The following is a 25,445-nucleotide window of genomic DNA, read 5'->3' as shown; positions in this document are numbered from 1 at the left end:
CAGTGTAGTGTATAGTGGTGTAGTGTGTAGTAGTGTAGTGTATAGTGTAGTGTGTAGTAGTGTAGTGTATAGTAGGGTAATGTCTCATAGTGCACTGTATTACTTCCCGCCGGGTACTTCCCGCTCACCACTCACCCTCACCACTCACCCTCACCACTCACCACACCGCCCGCACGCTGTTATTCTTTTGCCTCGGATCTTACCTTCCATCCCTTCTCCCCATTTCCCCCTTACTCCTATTGCAAATTACATACTGTCTGTGTATTGTGAAGTGCCTTCCTACAGTACAAATAAATACGTGTTTTTCTAACATTAACCATATACTTACGACTCATCGGATTCAATAAAAAACAAAATCATATCATACAAGTAAAGTATGACCTTGAGTTTTGATTATACTGTGCTGATCTGGTTATTTCGAAAACATATGGTTAATCCATGTTTGTTTAAATTATAGAGTTAGCCTGCTAACTTTAATCTCAATTGTGTATGGTTGTTATTTTGCACACAGCGTTGATATACGGCGGTTTATTCAGGAAGATTTTACTGTTTTTTCCTGGATGTTTCTGTCTTGCGTCGTCACTTTAAGATGTTCTTTGTTCATGTTTTTATTTGTTGCGGTTGCACCTGAGTCAAGAGCTGTATGGCTCACATGGCTATACCGAATGAATGAAACTGAAAAATAGGCACTAAATAAATGTTAACTACAATTAAATACATGTTTCTGTTTGTCTTATTGCGTATGGCACTTTTGGAGAGCTAAATGTCAATGTTCAGATCTGCTGGCAACGAAAGGGCTTCAGGAGAGAGCTTAGGCAAGTCCTGTTATTCCTACATTGAAGAGACGGAGACCACACTGGCTTATTATGTGGTCCATCATTTGGGTTCACAGTTCCATTGCTTATTTAGTATTACAGTTTTTATTCTCCTAAACACGTTAAATTCATACACAAAGCTTTTTACATCTATTAAACTTTTTTTGTATCTGTGTATGTATATGTAAAGTTTTTAAGATAAGTCTTGAAATATATTTTTCCCCCGGGCAACGCCGGGTACTTCCGTCACAGCCAGATTAGCTGCATCAAGTGAGGCAAGGATTTAAGATGCAAGCCCTCACTTGATGCAGCTAATCTGGCTGTGACGGTCCCACCTGATGATGGAGACTTGTGTTGCCTCCGAAACGTCGTGATTTTATTGTTTTATTTTTTATAAATTTTTAATTTCATTTTTTACCTACATGGTGACTTTACCGAAAGAACTAAGAGTATGAATCCTTGCAGTCACGAAAGCTTCAAATCTAGAATCACCCCTTGTGTGTTTGTTTGTCCTCCCGTAACCCCGCGACACCTGCAAGGTCCACAACTCTGGAAGTCCCGACAAGCAGCTGCGTTTGGAGGCTTTCCCCCTCTTATTTTCTCTCCGCCTGATGAAGGCCGCTTGTGTTGCGGTCGAAACGTCGTGGGGTTTTTAAATTTCATTTTTGACTTTTTTATTATTTAATTTTAATGTTCTATCGAGGTGACTTTACCGAAAGAACCAAAGAATATGAAGTCGAGTTTGAGTTTCTTGCGCTGAACCAATCCTGCTGACGTGGATCTCTCCCCCCCACTAGCCCCGCCCCTCCTCCACTAGCACCGCCCCTCCTCCACTAGCCCCGCCCCTCTTCCACTAGCCCCGCCCCTCTCCCCCGCTAGCCCCGCCCCTCTCCCCCGCTACACCCCCCCCCAGCCCCTCCCCTCCCCCTAACTAACCCCCCCGCCCCACCCCCTAGCCCCTCCCCACTCCCCCACTAGCCCCCCCATCTCCCCCACTAGCCCCCCCACCCCGCCCCCGCAGCCCCCCCCCACTACCCCACTAGCCCCCCCCACCCCCCCACTAGCCCCCCCCACCCCCCCACTAGCCCCCCCCCTCTCCCCCACTAGCCCCCCCTCTTCCCCACTAGCCCCCCCCCCACCCCCCACTAGCCCCCCTCTCCTCCACTAGCCCCCCCCTCTCCCCCACTAGCCCCCCCCTCTCCTCCACTAGCCCTCCCCTCTCCCCCACTAGCCCCCCCTCTCCCCCACTAGCCCCCCCCTCTCCCCCACTAGCCCCTCCCCTCTCCCCCACTAGCCCCCCCCTCTCCCCCACTAGCCCCGCCCCTCTCCCCCACGCCCCCCCCTCTCCCCCACTAGCCCCCCCCCCTCTCCCCCACTAGCCCCCCCCCCTCTCCCCCACTAGCCCCCCCTCTCCCCCACTATCCCCCCCCGTCTCTCCCACTAGCCCCCCTCTCTCCCCCACTAGCCCCCCCTCTCCCCCACTAGCCCCCCCTCTCCCCCAATAGCCCCCCCCAGCCCCTCCCCACTCCCCCACTAGCCCCCCCCTCTCCTTCACTAGCCCCCCCCCCTCCCCCCCCCAGCCCCTCCCCTCTCCTCCACTAGCCCTCCCCTCTCTTCCACTAGCCCCCCCCCTCTCCTCCACTACCCCCCCCCCTCTCCCCCGCTAGCCCCTCCCCTCTCCCCCGCTAGCCCCTCCCCTCTCCCCCACTAGCCCCCCACCCCGCCCCCCGCAGCCCCTCCCCGTGCGCGAGGCGGCGGCGGTCACGTGGCGCTCAGCGTTCGGTCTCATAGCAACGCCGCCCGTTGTCGTTTTAACTTTAAACGTTTTGAGACGTTCCCTTCTAACCGTGAGCTTCTCTATCGTAGAAGTTGTTGTTGTTGTCATGGTTGTTGTTGTTGTTACTAGTTGTAGTATAACGTTATTGTAGCTGGTTGTTACGAGGAGACGGCTAAAGTGGTCACCCCCAGCTCAGGTAAAGTGGTGATGGTGGTGGTGATGGTGATGATGGTGGTGATGGTGGTGATGGTGATAGTGGTGATGGTGATGATGGTGGTGGTGGTGATGGTGGTGATAGTGGTGATGGTGGTGATAGTGGTGATGGTGGTGATGGTGGTGATGGTGATGGTGGTGATGGTAGTGATGATGGTGGTGGTGGTGATGGTGGTGGTGGTGATGGTGGTGGTGGTGATGATGATGGTGGTGATGGTGGTGATGATGGTGATGGTGATGATGGTGGTGGTGATGATGGTGATGGTGGTGGTGATGGTGGTGGTGATGGTGATGATGGTGGTGGTGATGGTGGTGGTGATGGTGATGATGGTGGTGGTGGTGGTGATGGTGGTGATGGTGATGGTGGTGGTGATGGTGGTGGTGATGGTGGTGGTGGTGATGGTGGTGGTGATGGTGGTGATGGTGATGATGGTGGTGATGGTGGTGATGGTGATGATGGTGGTGGTGATGGTGGTGATGGTGATGGTGGTGATGGTGATGGTGGTGATGGTGATGATGGTGGTGATGATGGTGGTGGTGATGGTGGTGGTGGTGGTGATGGTGATGGTGGTGATGGTGGTGGTGGTGATGGTGGTGATGGTGATGGTGGTGGTGGTGATGGTGATGGTGGTGATGGTGGTGGTGGTGGTGATGGTGGTGGTGATGGTGGTGATGGTGATGGTGGTGATGGTGGTGGTGATGGTGGTGGTGGTGATGGTGGTGATGGTGGTGATGGTGATGGTGGTGATGGTGGTGATGGTGGTGATGGTGGTGGTGATGGTGGTGGTGGTGATGGTGGTGGTGGTGATGATGGTGGTGGTGGTGATGGTGGTGGTGATGGTGGTGATGGTGGTGGTGATGGTGGTGATGATGATGGTGGTGGTGGTGGTAGTGATGGTGGTGGTGATGGTGGTGATGATGGTGGTGATGATGGTGGTGGTGGTTGTGGTGGTTGCGATGTTGGTGGTGGTTATGGTGATGTTGGTGGTGGTGATGGTGGTGATGGTGTCTTCATAACCCCGTGTCTCCGTCTCCCCGTCCCTCCATGTCTCAATATTCCCGTGTCTCCTCCGTGTCTCCGTGCGTGTCCCCGTTGTCTCAGGCGGCCGAGGTGCGTGATGGAAGGGACGCTGTCTCCGTGTCCCCGTGTCTCCGAGTCTCCCGCGGGATGTTTCTCCGCGGTGGCTCTCCCCCAGAACGCCGGAGTCTCCTGCGGGGTACATAGCCTCCGCCGTTGTCGGAACACCGCAACATTTGAGTTTATTTCGTTATACTGCAGCCGGAGAAATCTGATGATCCATGAAGCTCTTTATGATGAGACTCCGATAGAGTGGGGAACGGGGTCAGAACGTTAGAACAGCGGCAGCATCACCACCATCACCACCATCACCACCACCACCGTCACCACCGTCACCACCATCACCACCATCACCACTGTCACCGCCACCGTCACCGCCACCATCACCACCGTCACGATCACCACCGTCACCACCACTGTCACCAACATCACCACCGTCACCACCGTCACCACCTTCACCACCATCACCACCATCACCACTGTCACCACCACCGTCATCACCACCATCACCACCGTCACGATCACCACCGTCACCACCACCGTCACCAACATCACCACCGTCACCACCACTGTCACCTCCACAACCACCACCATCACCACCGCCACCACCACCATCATCACCACCGTCACCACCATCACCACCACCGTCACCACCATCACCACTGTCACCACCGTCACCATCACCACCACCATCACCACCACCACCACACACAATCACCACCACATACAATCATCACCACTACCACACACAATAATCACCACCACCACACATAATCATCACCACCACCATCATGGTGTAGGTGGTGTTGTAGGTAGTATAGGTGGTGTAGGTGGTGGTGGTGTAGGTGGTGATGGTGGTGGTGATGGTGTACGTGGTGGTGATGGTGTTGGTGGTGGTGTAAATAATAATGGTGTAGTGGGTGGTGTAGGCAGTGGTTGTGTTGGTGGTGGTTGTATTGGTGGTGGTGATGGTGTTGGTGGTTGGTATAGGTGCTGTAGGTGGTGGTGGTGTAGGCAGTAGTTGTGTAGGTGGTGGTTGTATTGGTGGTGGCTAAAGCACAGCAAGTTGGTACAGTAGGGGGCACAGGTGGTGCATCAGCCAGTCATCTCAGTCATCTCAGTCAGTCGACCCATGGCACCTGGGTCTGCCCCGTGACCTCTTGCCAGCGGGCGTTCGATACTTCACGTGGCCTCAAGGTGCACAATGCCTGGCACAAGCGTCGTGGTGACGTCACCGCCATTTCGTGGCGAATGGCGGTTGTTGTTGTGTATTGGTGGTGGTGGTTGTATTGGTGGTGATGGTGTAGGTGGTGGTGTAGGTGGTGGTGTAGGTGGTGGTGGTTGTGTAGGTGGTGGTTGTATTGGTGGTGGTGGTGTTGATGTGTGTGCTGTCCCGTCGCTGTTTCAGGATGTCCCACGGACGTCACAAGGCCGACACGCGTTGCTGGGAACAACAACCACGCACAGACACACACCCTGCGGTGAGACACACACAGAGACACGCACACTCAGAGAGTCACAGAGAGACACGCACACTCAGAGACACATACAAAGAGAGACACGCACACGCAGAGACACGCACGCGCAGAGACACGCACACGCAGAGACACGCACACACAGAGGCCGATCTTGACACCGCTGGGACCAGTCATCGGCAAGTCCACTCTTCTCTAGCCCGTGCCATTCACCCACTCACTCACCCACCCACTAACTCACCCACTCATTAACTCACCCACCCACTAACTCACCCACTCATTAACTCAAACACTCACTAACTCACTCACCCACCCACCCACTTTCTAACTAACTCACGAACTCACTCACCCACTCACTCAAGCATTCACTAACTCACCCACCCACCCACTCACTTACTTACCCATTCACTAACTCACCCACTCACTAACTCACCCACCCACTCACCCACCCACTCACTTACTTACCCACTCACTAACTCACCCACTCACTAACTCACCCACCCACTCACCCACTCACTAACTCACCCACTCACTAACTCACCCCCTCACTCACCCACACACTAACTTACCCACTCACTAACTCACCCCCTCACTCACCCACTCACTAACTCACCCACTCATTAACTCACCCACTCACTAACTCACTAACTAAATCACCCACCTACTCACCCACCCACTCACTTACTTACCCACTCACTAACTCACCCACTCACTAACTCACCCACTCACTAATTCACCCACCCACCCACTCACTTACCCACTCACTAACTCACCCACTCACTAACTCACCCACCCATTCACCCACCCACTCACCCACTCACTAACTCACCCATTAGCTCCACCTCTTCTCCAGCCCGTGCCGTGCGGGCGACGTGACCCAGCCAATGCAGAGACGCCCCCTGTCTCTCTCTCTCATCTCCCACCTTCGTGGCTGCTCTGCCATAGTTGGCTCGCTGCTGCCGCCTCTGACGATGGATTTGGAGGTGGAGGTGGATGGGAAGGAGGTGGAGGAGGAAGAGGAGGAGGATGGGGTCGTGGTGGGGGTCACCACCGCCAGGGTGGCTGCCGCAGACTTCACTGAGCGACGCTTCCAACCCAAGCTGCAGGTGGCACTCACACAGCCACCTGGAGACTGCCCCAGACGCCTGCAGGTGGAGAGGTAAGGGGTGGTGGTGGTGGTGGGGGTGGTGGTGGGGGGGTGGGGGTGGTGGGGGTGGTGGGAGTGGTGGTGGGTGTGGTGATGGTGGGGGTGGTGGTGGGGTGGTGGTGGTGTGGTGGTAGTGGGGGTGGTGGTGTGGGGGTGGTGGTGTGGGGGTGGTGGTGTGGGGGTGGTGGTGGTGGTGGGGTGGTGGTGGTGGGGTGGTGTGGTGGGGTGGTGGTGGTGGTGGTGGGGGCGGTGGTGGTGGGGGTGGTGGAGGTGGGGGTGGGGGTGGTGGGGGTGGTGTTGGGGGCGATGGTGGTGGGGGTGGTGGTGGGGGTGATGGTGGGTGTGGTGGTGGGGGCGGTGGGTGTGGTGGTGGGGGTGTGGTGATGGTGGGGGTGGTGGTGGGAGTGATGGTGGGGGTGGTGGTGGTGGGGGTGTGGGGGTGGGGGTGTGGGGGTGGTGGGGGTGGTGGGGTGGTGGGGGTGGTGGGGTGGTGGGGGTGGTGGTGGTGGTGGGGGTGTTGGTGTGGGGGTGGTGGTGGTGGGGGTGTGGGGGTGGTGGTGGTGGTGGGGGTGTGGGGGTGGTGGTGGGGGTGTGGGGGTGGTGGTGGAGAGGGTGGTGGGGTGGTGGGGGTGGTGGGGTGGTGGTGGTGGGGGCGGTGGTGGTGGGGGTGGTGGGGTGGTGGTGGTGGTGGTGGGGGTGGGGGTGTTGGTGTGGGGGTGGTGGTGGGGGTGGTGGTGGGGTGGTGGTGGAGGTGGTGGTGGTGGTGGGGGTGGTGGTGGGGTGGTGGTGGTGGCGGTGGTGAGGGTGGTGGTGGTGGGGGTGGTGGTGATGGTTGAGGTGGTGGTAATGGTGGTGGCGGTGGGGGTGGTGGGGGTGGTGGTGGGTGTGGTGGGTGTTGTGGTGGTGGGGGTGGTATGGGTGGTGGTGCGGGTGATGGTGCTGATGGGGGTAGTGATGGTCGTGGTGGTGGGGGTGGTGGTGGTGGGGTGGTGGTGGGGGTGGTGTGATGGTGGGGGTGGTCGGGGTGGTGGGGGGTGGTGGGGTTGGAGGGGGTAGTGGTGGTCGGGGTGGTGGGAGTGGTGGGGGTGATGGGGGTGGTGGCGGTGGTGGGGGTGTGGGGGTGGTGGTGGGGGTGTGGGGGTGGTGGTGGAGAGGGTGGTGGGGTGGTGGGGGTGGTGGGGTGGTGGTGGTGGGGGCGGTGGTGGTGGGGGTGGTGGGGTGGTGGTGGTGGTGGGGGTGGGGGTGTTGGTGTGGGGGTGGTGGTGGGGGTGGTGGTGGGGTGGTGGTGGAGGTGGTGGTGGAGGTGGTGGTGGTGGTGGGGGTGGTGGTGGGGTGGTGGTGGTGGCGGTGGTGAGGGTGGTGGTGGTGGGGGTGGTGGTGATGGTTGAGGTGGTGGTAATGGTGGTGGCGGTGGGGGTGGTGGTGGATGTGGTGGGTGTTGTGGTGGTGGGGGTGGTATGGGTGGTGGTGCGGGTGATGGTGCTGATGGGGGTAGTGATGGTCGTGGTGGTGGGGGTGGTGGTGGTGGGGTGGTGGTGGGGGTGGTGTGATGGTGGGGGTGGTCGGGGTGGTGGGGTTGGAGGGGGTAGTGGTGGTCGGGGTGGTGGGAGTGGTGGGGGTGATGGGGGTGGTGGCGGTGGTGGTGATGGTGGAGGTGGTGGAGGTGGTGGTCATGGTGGTGGCGGTGGTGGTGGGTGTTGTGGTGGTGAGGGTGGTAGGGGTGGTGGTACGGGTGATGGTGCTGATGGGGGTAGTGATGGTCGTGGTGGTGGTGATGATGGTGATCGTGATTGTCCGGTAAAACAACCCCCTACCTCTTCGTTGGTGCCTGACGGCAACGCTGCGGTGAGCAGCATTGCCATGGGGGGAGGGCAAATTTAGATTGGTCATTCCCCTCATGGCGTTTGTAGCCACCACAGCGGCCAAAGGGGGATCTGGACGGGTGCGAGGGGCTGGTCACCCCTCCACCTTCAATTACATTAACACTATCCACGAAAAGAATATCTCCTGGCCAAACCCCATTTGGCGGAGCCAGGAGACTGAATCTTTTTTCCTCGGGGTTCCTCCAGAAACCGCAAAAAGCCACTGCAGGTGGCCATGTCGAACGCTCACTGCGGAGGAGAGGCTGCTACTCTGTCGGGAGCTGGACCCGTTCCGCATAAATCTCTGTGGTATTCAGGAGGTCTGGTGGACCGGCTCTGGCTCCTGCCACCATGAGGGGTGGACAGTCCTCTACTCGGGGCAGGAGACTGCCAAACAACAGGGAGTGGCTTTTCTTCTGAACAAAAGAATGAAGGGGGCGTGGGAGCGTGGCGGTGAGGTGTGGGAAGCTGTAAGCCACAGGCTACTTTGGGCTCGCCTTCCCATCAACCAGAGGCGAGGAGTGGTGGTCGTGGTTACTTATGCCCCCACCGAAGATGAACATCAGTGGCGAGATGCAGGCAAGGCTGATGAGTCAGATGCCTTCTATGACCTCCTGTCACAGGTGCTGGCTAAAGTGGCCCCTCGGGATAGAGTCATCTTGTTGGGTCACTTCAATGCCCGAGTTGGTCATGATGCTGGCACCTGGTCTGGAGTGATTGGAGGGCATGGGCCAGATCAGCTCAATAACAATGGTAGGAGGCTGCTATATTTCTGTGCAGCCCATGGTCTTGTAATTACCAACACGCTGTTCCGGCATCGGCGCATCCACACAACATCATAGATGCATGCTGGGTCCAAGTGACGGAACAGTGGATGCAGGCCCATGTCCTTGATACCAGGACGTACCGTGGAGCTGATTTGCCCACTGACCATCGACTTGTCATCTGTAAGATGCACCTGCCATTCTTCCACTCCGGTGGTGGGTGTACACCCAGGACCCTATTCAAACCCATGGTGACCTAGTCTCAGCTTGCTGTTGATAGTTGCAACCGAGATTTTCATCATTGCTTTAGGCTGGGGTTAGCATCGTCCCCCACTCCTCCTGATGTCGAGGGGAAATGGGCGAGGTTTAGGATTGTGGGTCATGCAGCTGCAATGGCTGCAATTGGGTAAACGGTCCAGACCTCCCCAAAGACCCTCGCTGGCTGAGAAAAAGCGACAGGCCCATTCTCATGGTCTACAGCATCCCACGTCAGAGAATGAGGAGGCTTACCGCAGCCTTCGCTCCGAAGTTTGGAGAGCCGTGAGGCGCTGCAAGGATGGGTGGTGGTCACGGGTTGCTGAGGAGATGGAGTCTGCCTCAGTGGCCCACGATCACACATCGCTCTTTAACTCCATCAAAAAGTAACTTGCAGCGCCACACCTATTACCATCGTTATGGGAAAGAACGGTGATGCAATCTCTGACCTCCAGGAACAGGTATTCAGATTTGATGACCAAAATAAAGCTATAAAAACAATGTAACAGTTCCTATGATCACTGTTACATTGTTTTTATAGCTTTATTTTAGTGATTTCGAAAACGTTTTGGTTTAGCCATATTTGTTTGTTGTAGTACAGAGTAAGACTGATGATTTTAATCTAAATTATCTTATGGTTGTTATTATTTGGCTTGCATTCCACTGGGATTTTTGCACACAGCATTGATATGCGGTGCCTTACCATCAGCCCCACCAAAATAAATCACCTGCCTGGGTATTTTGTACCGTCAGACACTCCACCACCATAACTCATTTGGTGATGGGGCAGTTGTGGAGAGAGTGGAGAGTTTCCCATACCTAGGCAGTGTGCTCATGAGCGGCTCTGGTTTGACAGCAGAGGTCTCACTCCGCATTAGTCGAGCGGCATTATCTTTTCATCGGTTGTGTAACGCTGTGTGGAAGCTACCTGGTCTGTCACTCCACATGAAGCTTCAGGTCTTCTCGGCCACAGTCATTCCCTCCCTTCTCTACGCTTGCAAAACGTGTACCACCCTAATTGAACTACTTCGCCAGTTTGAAACATTTAAGCTGGCCTGCCTACGATCCATCCTGGGTTTAACCAGGCTGGATTGTGTGAGGAGCTCACAAATTCTTAAAAGATCTTGATAAAGTCCCATCGGTGAGCTCCTCCGGCAGGCAAGGCTGCATTGTCTGGATCATGTAGCCCGCATGCCCAATCACCGCATGCCTAAACAGCTTTCGTTCGACCGGATAGAGGGGGCTAAACGGACATGGCACATGCTAGCAAGTTGGCACAGTAGAGGGCACAGGTGGTGCATCGGCCAGTCATCTTAGTCAGTCGACCCATGGCACCTGGGTCTGCCCCGTGGCCTCCTGCCAGCGGGCGTTTGATACTTCATGTGGCCTCAATGTGCACATGGCCTGGCACAAGCGACGTGGTGACGTCACCGCTACTTAGTGGCGAATGGCGGTTGTTGTTGACCGTGGGCGTAGAGGTGATGATGGTAGTTGTGATGGTCATGATGATGATAGTGATGATGGTAATGATGGTAGTGGTGATGATCGTGGTTATGGTGACTATGATGGTGATAGTGATGAAGATGGTCGTTGTGGTGATGATGATGGTGATGCTGGTGATGATGGTAGTGGTGATGATCGTGGTTATGGTGACGATGGTGATAGTGATGAAGATGGTCGTTGTGGTGATGATAGTGATGATGGTGATGATGGTAGTGTGTGATGATCGTGGTTATGGTGACGATGATGGTGATAGTGATGAAGATGGTCGTTGTGGTGATGATTATGGTGATGATGGTGATGATGGTAGTGGTGATGATCGTGGTTATGGTGACGATAGTGATAGTGATGAAGATGGTCGTTGTGGTGATGATTATGGTGATGATGGTGATGATGGTAGTGGTGATGATCGTGGTTATGGTGACGAATGTGATAGTGATGAGGATGGTCGTTGTGGTGATGATGATGGTGATGCTGCTGTGTCCTACAGGAGGCGTAGAGAGTTCCAGTCCCAGCGGCTGGAGACTCTGCTGAGTGAGGTTGGCGTGGAGGCGACGACGCCGCTGCTCCCCGTGGCACCCCGTGCGGTGTACAGAGCTATGAGGGGGGCAGGGAGCGGGGGATACCCCCCATTCCTGCCTCTAGAGGTGACCGGGAGACACAGAGGGACACAGACAGAGACACACACAGAGAGACACAGAGAGAGACACGCACACAGAGAGACACATACGCAGAGACACAGAGAGACACAGACAGAAACACACACACAGAGAGACACATACGCAGAGACACAGAGAGACACAGACAGAGACACACACACAGAGAGACACATACGCAGAGACACAGGGAGAGACACAGTGAGAGACACACATAGACACACACGCAGAGACACAGAGAGACACACCGGGAGACACATACAAACAGAGACACAGGGAGAGACAGAGAGAGACACACATAGACACACACGCAGAGACACACATAGACACACACGCAGAGACACAGAGAGAGACACACACAGTCAGAGAGACACAGGGAGAGACAGAGAGAGACACACAGACACACATACACGCAGAGACACAGACACACACACACAGAGACACACACAGAGACACAGAGAGAGACACACACAGAGACACAGCCACACACAGAAACACACACACACAGACACAGAGGGAGAGACACACACAGAGACACAGACATACACAGATATTCTGTGTGGAGATGTTTGACGATGAGAAGGGTGAGTGGGTGGGTGAGTGGGTGAGTGGGTGAGTGAGTAGGTGGGTGAGTGTGTGGGTGAGTGAGTGAGTGGGTGAGTGAGTGGGTGAGTGGATGGGTGAGTGGGTGAGTGGATGTGTGGGTGAGTGGGTGGTTGAGTGAGTGAGTGGGTGGGGAGGTGAGTGGGTGGGGGAGTGAGTGGGTGGGGGAGTGGTTGGGAGAGTGAGTGGGTGGGGGAGTGAGTAAGTGGGGGAGTGGGTGGGTGGGGGAGTGAGTGGGTGGGGGAGTGAGTGTGTGGGGGAGTGAGTAGGTGAGTTTGTGAGTGTAACAGCACTTGCCCCGACAGTCTGTTGAGGCTACACTGGGGATCTTTGTCTATGCCTGTATGTCTCTGCAGGTGTTTGACGATGAGGAGAGTGAGTGGGTGGGTGAGTGGGTGGGTGAGTGGTTGAGTGAGTGGGTAGGTGGGTGAGTGTGTGGGTGAGTGAGTGGGTGAGTGTGTGAGTGTAACAGCACTTGCCCCGACAGTCTGTTGAGGCTACACTGGGGATCTTTGTCTATGCCTGTATGTCTCTGCAGGTGTTTGACGATGAGGAGAGTGAGTGTCGAACTCCGGAGGAGTGGCTCTCCCTGGGCCTGGATTTGGAATCCGGACTCCGCAAGCCGGTTCCGGCCAGGGCTTTCCTCCCAGTGGACGAGAAGAGAAAATCCGGTGAGGATGGACACAGACAGACAGAAAGACACAACAACAACAACAACCGTCATTCGCCGCTAAGTGGCGGTGACGTCAACACGACGCTTGTGCCAGGCCATGTGCACCTTGAGGCCACGTGAAGTGTGGAAAGACCGCTGGCAGGAGGTCACAGGGCAGACCCAGGTGCCACGGGTCGACTGAGATGACTGGCTGATGCACCACCTGTGCCCCCTACTGTGCCAACTTGCTGTGCTTTAGCCACCCGGCGCTCCGCTCGTTGTTGTGAGCGTCGCTCCTCCGCCCTCCGTTGTTGTTGGAGGGCGACTGCCTCCAACTGCCCAGTAGCGTCCTTCACGAGCCTCCTCCACTGAGGCCGATCTTGACACCGCTGGTACCAGTCATCGGCAAATCCACTCAGCTCCACATCCACCTGTACCACATAATTCCATCTCTTCTCTAGCCCATGCCACGCCTGTTTTGCCTCCTCGATCTGGTCGAACAAAAGCTGTTTAGGCATGCGGTGGCTGGACATGCGGGCTACATGACCCAGCCAACGCAGCCTTGCCTGCCGGAGAAGCTCACCAATGGGACTTTGTCCAGATCTTTCAAGGATTTGTGAGCTCCTCACACAATCCAGCCTGCTTAAACCCAGCATGGATCGTAGGCAGCCCAGCCTAAATGTTTCTAACCAGCAAAGATGTTCCATTAGGGGGGTCAACGTTTCACAAGCGTAGAGAAGGGAGTGAATGACTGTGGCCGAGAAGACCTGAAGCTTCGTGTGGAGTGAGAGACCAGGTAGCTTCCACACAGCGCTACTCAACCGATAAAAATATATTGCCACTCGACTGATTCGGAGTGAGCTGTTAAACCGGAGCCGTTCATGGGCACACTGCCAAGGTATGGAAAACTCTCCACTCTCTCCACAACTGCTCTATCACCAATTGGGAGTTGTGGGGGTGGAGTGTCCGATGGTACAAAATACCCAGGCAGGTGCTTAGTTTTGGTGGGGCTGATGGTAAGGCCCCACCTCTTAGTGGCACGCTCCAGGTTCAGCAGCAGGGCCTCCAACTCCTCCTCTGAGTGAGCAGCAAATACCGGATCATCGGCATAACGTGGTTGAGCCATAGGGAGCCATCCCTTGACCGCACCCGGGCATCGATCAGCTTCCCATTGTATCTGTACCAGATGGAAATTCCTCCGGTACAGCTATTGAAGGCTTCACAAACTACGTGGTCAAAAAAGATGTTAAATAATGTGGGAGCCAGAGGACATCCCTGTTCCACCCCAAGGTGTACAGGGAATCGCTCTGACTCCCGGCCACGTAGTTTTACCCGGGCCCGCTCACCATCATGAAGATCCTTAATGATCGTGAGCAGAGGGTCAGGGACTCCGAAAGCACGAAGAACAACCCAGAGCCAGGCCTACTGATGGTATCATAGGCCTTGACCAGGCCAATAAAGCAGAGATGTAGGTCTTGTTCGAATTCCCTACACCTCTGCTGTAGCAGACGGACAGAAAATATGGCATCTGTACAGGACCGCCCTTTCCTGAAACCGCATTGGGGATCCGCAAGCCTCTCCTCAGCGTGCCTAGCAAGGTGATGTTGAATAATCCTTGCCAGGACCTTTCCCGGCACACTGAGGAGTGAGATGCCCCTGTAGTTATTATAGTCTGTGCGGTCCACCTACAGACAGACACACACGCAGACAGACACACACATAAAAAGACAAAGATCCCCCATATAGCCTTAACGGATTGTAGGTGCAAGTGCTGTTAGCGAGCACCTATGAAGGCCGGAATGGTACACGAGGGGGTGGGTGGCCAGCACCACGCCCGACCGCCTTTGTCTCCCTAGTGGCGATGTTTACACACTGCACCAGGTACTCATTTGAGGCTGAGTCGACCTAGGGGAGGCCCAGAATTGGTTCAGATAATCGTCACTTGTGCTGGCCGTGAGCGGGAATCGAACTCGTGTCGCTGGGTTCATAGCACAGCGTAGCGCTAACCACTACACTGTCTGTGGGCGTGCTGGACTACGATATCTCTCTCTCTCACCGTGTCTCTCTCCATGTCTCTCTCTCACTGTCTGTCTCTCTGTCCGTGTTCTCTGTGTCTGCGTAGCAATTTCCTGTCTGTCCGTGTCTCCGTCTCACTCTTACCATGTCTCTCTCTCTCTCAACGTGTCTCTCTCTTAACGTGTCTCTCTCTCTCTCACCGTGTCTCTCTCTCACCGTGTCTCTCTCTCTCAACGTGTCTCTCTTTCACCATGTCTCTCTCTCTCTCACCGTGTCTCTCTCTCACCGTGTCTCTCTCTCACCGTGTCTCTCTGTTTGTCACTCTGTCTGTGTCTTGTAGCGATGTCTTGGCTGTCCGTGGGGGTGCTGGACTATGATACATCACTGTCTCTCACCTTGTCTCTGTCTCACTCTTACCGTGTCTCTCTCACCGTGTCTCTCTCGCACCGTGTCTCTCTCTCACCGTGTCTCTCTGTTTGTCTCTCTGCCTGTGTCTTGTAGCGATGTCTTGGCTGTCCGTGGGGGTGCTGGACTACGACCACTCCACGCGGCTCTACCTGGTGCAGCGTGCCGATGCCAGCGGCCGTGTTCGCTTGGCCCTCAAGGGTGAGCCAATCCAGCGGCCCTCGATCCATCACTTGATCGATCGATTGATAATATAATCAATGAATCACTGTTTCATATCACAGCACCCTTCACTCGCTCACCCACCCACTCACTCACCCTCACACCCACCCACCCACCCACCTACTCAACCACCCACTCACCCACACACCCACTCACTCACTCATCCACTCACTCACCCACACACCCACACACCCACTCACTCATCCACACACCCACCCACCCACCTACTCAACCACCCACTCACCCACTCACTCACTCATCCACTCACTCACCCACACACCCACTCACCCACTCACTCACCCACACACTCACCCACTCACTCACCCACTCACCCACCCACCCACTCACCCAGTCACTCACTGACCCACCCACTCCCCGACTCACCCACCCACCCACCCCCTCCCCCAGGTGCCCCCCCCTCCCACCGTGCCTGGTTGCCGCGCGTGTTGGTGGCGTTCCACGCTGAGGACCCTCGCCGCTTTGCCGCTCGTGTCGCCCGTGCCGCTTCGGCGCGCCGGGACGCTGAGGCGGCGCTGCTCCACTCCCTCGCGCTCGACTGCGTGCCACCACCACCACCCTCACCACCACCATCACCACCACCACCATCCTCGCCACCACCATCCTTGCCACCACCACCCCGCACGGCCGCCGGACTGGGGGTCGCGGCGGAGGGCGGTGGCGGCGGGGAGATGCGAGCGCGCGTGACGGCACGCGTGGGAGCACTCATGGGCAGAGCCGGGTGAGACGGAGAGGGACAAGGGGAGAGAGACGGAGAGATACGGAGAGTCACGGAGAGAGACACGGAGAGAGAGACACGGAGAGAGAGACACGGAGAGAGAGACACGGAGAGACACGGAGAGAGAGTCACGGAGAGACACAGACAGAGAGACACAAAGAGTCACGGAGAGAGACACGGAGAGAGAGACACGGAGAGAGAGACACGGACAGACACGGAGAGTCACGGAGAGAGAGACACGGAGAGAGAGACATGGGGAGATGAAGAGACACAGGGAGAGACACGGAGAGAGAGACACGGAGAGATGGAGAGAGCCACGGGGAGAGACACGGAGAGATGGAGAGAGACATGGGGAGAGACACAGACAGAGAGACACGGAGAGACACGGAGAGTCACAGATAGAGACACGGAGAAAGAGAGACATGGAGAGTCATTGAGAGAGACACGGAGAGAGACAGAGAGAGACATGGAGTGTCTTTATGAGTATGTGAGTGTCTGTGTAAGTGACTGTATGAGTGAGTGTATAAGTGAGATATGAGTGAGTGTGTGAGTGCATGTATGAGTGTCTGTGCGAGTGACTGTATGTATGAGTTAGTGTATGTGTGAGTGTTGTATGAGTGACTGTGTGAGTGAGTGTATGAGTGAGTAAGTGTATGAGTGAGTGTGTATGAGTGAGTGTATGAGTGAGTGAGTGTATGAGTGAGTGAGTTGGTGCCGGATGGTAACGCTGTGATGAGCAGTGCCATGGGGGGAAGGCCAATTTTGATTGACCATTCCCCTCGTGGCATTTGTAGCCACCACAGCGGCCAAAGGGGGCTCTGGATGGGTGCAAGGGGCTGGTAACCCCTCCACCTTCAAATAAATTAACGCTATCCACGAAAAGAATATCTCCTGGCCAAACCCCATTTGGCAGAGCCAGGACACTGAATCCTTACCCTCGGGGTTCCTCCAGAAACAGCAAAAAGCCACCACGGGTAGCCACGTGGAATGTTCAAACGCTCACTGCGGAAGAGAGGCTGCCGCTCCTCTGTCGGGAACTGGACTGGTACCGCTTGGATCTCTGTGGTATTCAGAAGGTCCGGTTGACTGGTTCTGGCTCCTGCCACCATGAGGGGTGGACAGGAGACTGGCAAACAACAGGGTGTGGCTCTTCTTCTGAACAAAAGAATGAAGGGGGCGTGGGAGCGTGGCGGTGAGGTGTGGGAAGCTGTAAGCCCCAGGCTACTTTGGGCTCGCCTTCCCATCAACCGGAGGCGAGGAGTGCTGGTCGTGGTTACTTATTCCCCCACCGAAGACGAACATCCATGGAGGGATGCAGGCAAAATCGATGAGTTGGGTGACATTAATGCCCGAGTTGGTCATGATGCTGGTACCTGGGCTGGAGTGATTGGAAGGCATGGGCCAGATCAGCTCAATAACAACGGTAGGAGGCTGCTAGACTTTTATACAGCCCATGGACTTGTAATTATCAGCACGCTGTTCTGGCATCGCCGCATCCGCACAACATCATGGATGCACGCCAGGTCCAAACAAGAACATCTACTGGACTATATATTGATGGAACAGCAGATGCGGGCCCATGTTCTTGACACCAGAACCTACCGTGGAGCTGATTTTCCCACTGACTATCGACTTGTCATCTGTTAGATGCACCTGCCATTCTTCCACTCCGCTGGTGGGTGTACACCCAGGACCCTATTCAAACCCATAGTGGCCCGGTTTCAGCTCGCTGATGGAAGTTGCATGCGAGAATTTCATCATCGTTTGCAGCTGATTTCCAAGGGAAATGGGCGAGGTTTAGGACTGTGGCTCATGTAGACCTCCCCAGAGACCCTGGCTCATAAAGGAGGTGTTTAGGCTGGCTGAAAAAAAGCGATAGGTCCACTCTCATCGTCTACAGCATCCCACATCAGAGAATGAGGAGGCTTACCACAGCCTTCGCTTGGAAGTTCGGAGAGCTGTGAGGTGCTGCAAGGATGGGTGGTGGTCGTGGGTTGCTGAGGAGATGGAATTCTGCCTTGGTGGCCCGCGATCACAAATCGCTCTTTAATTCCAAGCAGTGCTACACCTATTACAATCATTCGGAGAAAGAACGGTGATCAAATCTCCGACCCCCAGGAACAGGTTTGCAGATTTTCTGATCATTTCTGTGAGGTCCTGGAAAACATCATGGGGCAAAGTGGGGATGACCCTGCTGAGGCTGCGGTGCCTCTGTTGAGAAAGTACTGTTGAGGGAGCGTGGCGTTTGTGCACAGACTGCCTTACATGACATCATAATAACAGTCTGAACCACTGGACGGGTTCCGCAGGATTGGAAGGATGCCCTGGTGGTCCTCCTCTTTAACAAGGGGTTACGCACAGACTGTAACAACTACAGGGGCATCTCACTCCTCAGTGTGCCCAGAAAGGTCCTGGTAATAATTATTCAACATCGCTTTGCTAGGCACGCTGAGGAGAGGCTTGCCGAGCCCCAATGTGGTTTCAGGAAAGGGCGGTCCTGCACAGATGCCATATTTTGTGTCTGTCTGCTACAGCAGAGGTGTAGGGAATTCCAACAAGACCTACATCTCTGCTTTATTCACCTGGTCAATGCCTATAATTTCATCAGTATGAGTGAGTGTATGAGTGAGTGTATAAGTGAGTGTGTGAGAGTGTGTATGAGTGTATGTATGAGTGTGTGTATAAGTGAGTGAGTGTATGAGTGAGTGTATGAGTGAGTGTGTAAGTGTGTGGCTGTGTTGTTGCTGCTTCAGACTGGAGGGGTGTGTGTATGAGTGTGTGAGTGAGTGTATGAGTGAGTGTATGAGTGAGTGTGTGAGTGTGTGTATAAGTGAGTGTATGAGTGAGTGTGTGTATAAGTGAGTGTATGAGTGAGTGTATGAGTGAGTGTATGAGTGTGTGTATAAGTGAGTGTATGAGTGAGTGTATGAGTGAGTGTATGAGTGTGTGTATAAGTGAGTGTATGAGTGAGTGTCTGTATGAGTGAGTGTATAAGTGAGTGTATGAGTGAGTGTATAAGTGTGTGGCTGTGTTGTTGTTGCTTCAGGCTGGAGGGGTGTGTGGAGCGTCTCTGGCTGGAGGTCTCCGTTCAGCACGCCGGGGCGCTGATCCGCCTCCAGTTCCACCACCTGGTGGCCTCCTCGCCGCAGCGCTACCCCTTCGTCTGCACGCCGACGGCGCCGCCCCGACCAGTGGCACCGCTCGCTCACGCGGCAGGTGAGGGGCCAGGTGGGAGAGTGGGTGGGTGGGTGAGTGAGTCGGTGGGTGGGTGGGTGAGTGAGTGGGTGGGTGGGTCGATGGGTGGGTGGGTGGGTGAGTGAGTAAGTGGGTGGGTGAGTGGGTGGGTGGCTGGTTGGGTGGGTGAGTGAGTGAGTGAGTGGGTGGGTGGGTGGGTGAGTGGGTGGGTGGGTGGGTGAGTGGGTGGGTGGGTGGATGGGTGAGTGAGTGAGTGGGTGAGTGGGTGGGTGGGTGGGTGAGTGGGTGGGTGAGTGGGTGGGTGGGTGAGTGGGTGGGTGGCCTCCTCGCCTCAGCGCTACCCCTTCGTCTGCACGCCGGCGCCGCCAGCACCAGTGGCACCGCTCGCTCACGCGGCAGGTGAGGGGCCGGGTGGGAGAGTGGGTGGGTGGGTGGGTGAGTGGGTGGGTGGGTGCGTGTGTGGGTGGGTGGGTGAGTGAGTGGGTGAGTGGGTGAGTGGGTGGGTGGGTGGGTGAGTGGGTGGGTGAGTGGATGAGTGGGTGGGTGAGTAGGTGGGTGGGTGGGTGGGTGAGTGGGTGGGTGGGTGAGTGGGTGATTGACTAGGTCAGTGTGTGGGTGGGTGAGTGGGTCAGTGGGTGAGTGGGTGGGTGGGTGGGTGAGTGGGTGGGTGGGTGTGTGGTTGGGTGGGTGTGTGGGTGCGTGAGTGGGTGGGTGAGTGGGTGATTGACTGCGTCAGTGAGTGGGTGTGTGGGTGGGTGAGTGGGTGAGTGGGTGGGTGGGTGAGTGGGTGGGTGAGTGGGTGATTGACTAGGTCAGTGGGTGGGTGAGTGGGTGGGTGAGTGGGTGGGTGAGTGGGTGGGTGGGTGAGTGGGTGGGTGATTGACTGGGTCAGTGGGTGGGTGAGTGGGTGATTGACTGGGTCAGTGGGTGGGTGAGTGGGTGGGTGGGTGAGTGGGTGGGTGATTGACTGGGTCAGTGGGTGGGTGAGTGGGTGGGTGAGTGGGTGGGTGATTGACTGGGTCAGTGGGTGGGTGTGTGGGTGGGTGAGTGGGTGGGTGAGTGGGTGGGTGGGTGAGTGGGTGGGTGATTGACTGGGTCAGTGGGTGGGTGAGTGGGTGGGTGGGTGAGTGAATGGGTCAGTGAGTCGGTGTGTGGGTGGGTGAGTGGGTGGGTAGGTGGGTGAGTGAGTGAGTGGGTGGGTGAGTTTTGAGTGGGTGGGTGGGTGGGTGAGTGGGCGGGTGGGTGAGTGGACGGGTGGGTGAGTGGGTGGGTGAGTGGATGGGTGGGTGAGTGAGTGGGTGAGTGGCTGGGTGAGTGGGTGGGTGAGGGGGTGAGTGAGTGACAAGGTAAGTGGATGGATGTGTTTGTCTCTCTCTATTTATGTCTGTGTCTCTCAGTGTCTCTGTGTGTCTCTGTCTCTATGTATCTGTCTGTGTCTCCGTGTATCTGACCCACCCACTCACTCACTTCCGCTCTCTTTCTCTGTGTCTCTCTACTTATCTGTATATCTGTAGGACTCATACAAGGGTTGTCTTTCTCTCCTCTTTATTTGCCTCTTAGAGCCCACCTTCGCCGCGCCACCGCTCCGCGTCTCTCCGTGCCCTCACTCCGCTCCGCGTCTCTCCGTGCCCTCTACCTCACTATCGCTACGCTTGTCTTCTCTACGGTTTCTCCTACTCTGCATCCTTCCGATGCATGGCTACCCTGGTTGCTCACTGCGTTCTCGCTACCACTGTCTCTCCGTGCTTTACTCTACTAACACTGTCTCTCTACGCTTTACTCTATCACTTGCTCTGCGACTCTCCGGGCACCGTTACTGCAGCTCCATCCACGACGCCAACTAGTACAGGACTCCCTTCTCTCCGTTGCGCTCTGGCTTATATCCCCACACCAATTAATATCCCTAATTATCTCTACCCCCCGCTTATCGCTCGCCCCCTGACCCCCGTGTCACGTGGCCTTGTTTTCGCCGCTGGAGCAACGCCAGCTAATGCCCAATTACCTTTCCAGCCAATCACTGGCCTGTGTCCTCCCGGCTACCCTGACACCTGTTTCAACCCTTAACGACCCACTTCGCCTAAGGTCACAACAACAACCATTACCTCACATCACCCCACTGTACTGTGCTTGCTCGCATAGCAACAGAGGCGGGGGATGCGTGGCGCGCTATACTCAAGCCCTACATATCTATATATCTCTCTGTATCTCTCTCTACCTCTCTCTATATATCTCTCTGTATCTCTCTCCCTGTATCTCTCTCTACCTCTCTATCTCTCTACCAATCTCTATGTATCTCTCTCTGTCTCTCTATGTATCTCTCTGTATCTCTCTGTATCTCTCCCTCTACCTCTGTCTCTCTCTTCCTCTCTGTATCTCTCTTTCTCTGTGTCTCTCTCTGTATCTCTATATATCTCTCTGTATCTCTCTATATCTCCATATCTCTCTCTATATCTCTCTCTATGTATCTCTCTGTATCTCTCTATCTCTCTGTATCTCTCTCTACCTCCCTCTCTCTCCATGCAGGCCGCGTGCGTGACCTGCCCCCGTTCCCCTTTGCGGAGCGTCTGGCCGCCTTCCGTTTCCGCTCGCTGCTCACGCACGAGGAGGCTCTGCGGGCTCTGTGCTGCGCCAGCGTCGAGTGTGGACGCCTCTCCACCTCCTCCACCTCCTCCACCTCGTCCACCTCGTCCATGTGCCTCTTCCACATCAGCGCGGGCGGCAAGCCACAGCGGCTGGCCGACTTCCAGCAGATGCACGCGCAGACGCAGGCGCAGGTTTGTGTGTGTGTGTAAGTGTGTGTGTGTAAGTGTGTTTGTATCAGTGTGTGTGTAAGTGTGTCTGTGTTCCTCCTCCCCACTCCTCCTCCACCCTCCCCCTCCCCGCCCACTCACCATCAGGGTCGGGGTCAAACCCACGACCTCCTGCATACCAGGCACAGTTAACATCTTGGCACTGCGAGAATGCAACAGGTGCTAGGGATCACAACCTACTGTATACCAGGCGAGGTCGTTAACATTTCCCAGCCCATGCAAATATACAGCAGGCGTCGTCAAGGTAAGGCTCGAACCCACGACCTCCTGTAGACCAAGCGAGGTAGTTAACATCTCCTCGCCACTGTGAATACACAACAGGCATCAGGGTTGGGATCAAACCCACAACCTCCTGTATCCTGGGCGAGGTAGTTAACATCTCACCACGGGAAGAAAGAGATGCAGACTCTGAATATACAACAGCAGGCGTCAGGGTCGGAATCGAACCCACGACCTCCTGCATACCAGGCGAGGGAGTTAACATCTAGCCACCGTTATGATGATGATGAGAAAGAGAGACGCAGACTCCAAATGTCCAGCAGCAGGCGTCATATGTGTCGTGATGTAGTCCACGACCTCCTGTAGACCAGGCGAGGGAGTCAACATCTCCTAGCCACCGTGATGACGATGAGAAAGAGAGATGCAGCCATTGTCACCGTCAGGGTCGGGATCGAACCCACGACCTCCTGCACATCAGGCGAGGGAGTTAACATCTCCTAGCCACTGTTATGATGACGATGAGAAAGAGAGACGCAGACTCCAAATATACAGCAGCAGGCGTCATCTGTGTCGTGATGTAGCCCACGACCTCCTGTGTACCAGGCGAGGGAGTCAACATCTCCTAGCCACCGTGATGACGATGAGAAAGAGAGACGCAGACTCCAAATATATGGCCATAGCCATCGGTCAGGGTCGGGATCGATTCCACGACCTCCTGTGTACCAGGCGAGGTAGTCAACATCTCCCCACTGATCTAACCCACGACCTCCTGCACACCGGGCGAGGGAGTCAACATCTCCTAGCTACTGTGAATACATAACAGGCATCAGGTTTGGGATCGAATCCACGACCTCCTGTATACCAGGCGACGGAGTTAACATCTAGCCACCGTGATGACGATGAGAAAGAGAGACGCAAACTCCAAATATACATCAATTGTCACCGTCAGGGTCGGGATTGAATCCACGACCTCCTGCACACCGGGCGAGGGAGTCAACATCTCCTAGCCACGTTGAGTACGATGAGAAAAAGAGACGCAGACTCCAAATATACGTCCATAGCCATCGTCAGGGTCAGGATCGAACCCACGACCTCCTGCACACCGGGCGACGGAGTCAACATCTCCCTCCCCTCCCCCTCTGCTCCGCAGGTGCAGCTCTTTCTGTGCGACTCGTGGCTGCCGTCTCTGGCTCAGGCTCTGCGCGGCGCCCTGCTGGGCGCTGGCGGCAGCGCTGGCGGCGGTGCTAGCGCCACGCTGGACCCCGGCGAGCGCCGCTGGGACTCGTACCGCCGCTCCAAGCTGCGCCGCCTGCTGGAAGCGGTGCGCCTGCGCATGCAGTCTGCGCTGCGGCGCCTGGCGCTCGACTCTGTCGGCGCCTTCGCGAAGACGGTGCACGACGCTTGCCAGGGGGTCGGCGGCGGTGGAGGTGGTGGTGGTGGTGGTGGAGGTGGTGGCGGTGGTGCTGGTGGTGGTAGTGCTAGCGGGGCTGTCGGTGCTACCAACGCTACGGTTGCCAACGCTGCCGGCACTAGCGACGCTACCAATGCTACCGGTACCGATGTTGCCGATGTTGCCGATGTGGGAGAGGAGCCGGGCGCGTTGGTGTGGGGTCCGGATCTCATCAACAGCCCCTACAAGTGAGGCGGTCTCCCTCCCTGCCTGCCTGCCTCCACCATCACCACCAGCATCATCACCACCACCATCACCACCATCATCACTACCATCACCACCATCATCACTACCATCACCACCATCACCACCACCACCATCACCACCACCATCACCACCATCACCACCGCCATCACCACCATCACCACCACCACCATCACCACCACCACCATCACCACCACCATCACCACCACCACCATCACCACCACCAGTGTGTGTGTGTGTGCGTCAGACCTAGGTGGAGCCCTCTGTTCGTGGTGTAGTACTATAGTAGTAGTAGTAGTGTATAGTGTAGCATAGCAGTGTGTGTGTGTGTACTATGGTAGTAGTAGTAGTGTATAGTGTAGCATAGCAGTGTGTGTGTGTAGTACTATAGTAGTAGTGTATAGTGTAGCATAGCAGTGTGTGTGTGTGTACTATATAGTAGTAGTGTATAGTGTAGCATAGCAGTGTGTGTGTGTACTATAGTAGTAGTAGTGTATAGTGTAGCATAGCAGTGTGTGTGTGTGTGTACTATAGTAGTAGTAGTGTATAGTGTAGCATAGCAGTGTGTGTGTGTGCTATATAGTAGTAGTAGTAGTGTATAGTGTAGCATAGCAGTGTGTGTGTGTGTGTCAGACCTAGGAGAGGCCCTCTGTTCGTGGTGTAGTACTATAGTATTTGTAGTAGTGTATAGTGTAGCATAGCAGTGTGTGTGTGTACTATAGTACTAGTAGTTCTTAATTTTAGAACTTTCGTGACTGCAGGAATTATTATTTGGTTCTTTCGGTTAAGTCACGTCTAAAGATAAAATAATAAATTAAATAATAGAATACGACGTTTCGATTGCAACACAAGCAATCATCATCAGGTATCATGAAATAGCGACATAATATCTAACCAGAAAACTATAGACAGACATATTAGCAGACAGATATCACAAGATACATACATAGCGAGAGCAACACAGGTGACAGAGAGGGGTGATCGTCTCTGTGGGGTGGCCTTAAATAGACAGAGGGGGGGCGGAGGCAGAGAGAGGGAGGGGGGTTAGAAAAAAATAGCATATCAATGAGTGGTCCAAAAGAAAACGTGGTGCTGCGAGTACGATGGCACAGCAAGCAAGCCTGAAAATCAGGAGAAAGACACACTAAAATTAAATAACCTAGTAAAATATCGAAATGTAATGTAATACAACACAGAGGGTCGGTCAACACACAATTAACGCATAGCCTGGTTGATTACGTATTTCAAAGATTGCTAAGTTAGAATTTAAGTGTGAACATTCTAAAGAGGACACAGGCAGAGAAAACAAGTCGCCAGAGAGAGAGAAAAAAGATAAGCTTAAAACTTCCCCGTAGAAGTGGTTCAATCTTAATTTTAGAACTTTCGTGACT

The 25,445-nt window shown here is 55.3% G+C and overlaps 1 protein-coding gene across 1 annotated transcript in view; it reads left to right on the top strand.

Moving 5' to 3' along the window:
* The first annotated feature begins 2,653 nt into the window (after positions 1–2,653).
* Positions 2,654–25,445, top strand: part of DNAH1 (dynein axonemal heavy chain 1) — a 184,833-nt gene continuing 162,041 nt past the window's right edge. The window contains exons 1-12 of the mRNA XM_078877706.1: positions 2,654–2,788; positions 3,908–4,022; positions 5,292–5,364; positions 6,304–6,517; positions 11,377–11,533; positions 12,684–12,816; positions 15,315–15,419; positions 15,849–16,179; positions 19,223–19,392; positions 21,895–22,145; positions 23,551–23,818; positions 23,987–24,038. Of these exons, the coding sequence (XP_078733832.1) occupies positions 3,924–4,022; positions 5,292–5,364; positions 6,304–6,517; positions 11,377–11,533; positions 12,684–12,816; positions 15,315–15,419; positions 15,849–16,179; positions 19,223–19,392; positions 21,895–22,145; positions 23,551–23,818; positions 23,987–24,038 (1,853 nt within the window). The 5' untranslated portion in view covers positions 2,654–2,788; positions 3,908–3,923. The remainder of the gene's footprint in view (positions 2,789–3,907; positions 4,023–5,291; positions 5,365–6,303; positions 6,518–11,376; positions 11,534–12,683; positions 12,817–15,314; positions 15,420–15,848; positions 16,180–19,222; positions 19,393–21,894; positions 22,146–23,550; positions 23,819–23,986; positions 24,039–25,445) is intronic.

Source organism: Lampetra fluviatilis, chromosome 48, assembly GCF_964198595.1.
Source record: "Lampetra fluviatilis chromosome 48, kcLamFluv1.1, whole genome shotgun sequence".
NCBI lineage: Eukaryota > Metazoa > Chordata > Hyperoartia > Petromyzontiformes > Petromyzontidae > Lampetra > Lampetra fluviatilis.
This window is presented reverse-complemented; position numbering and strand designations above follow the sequence as displayed.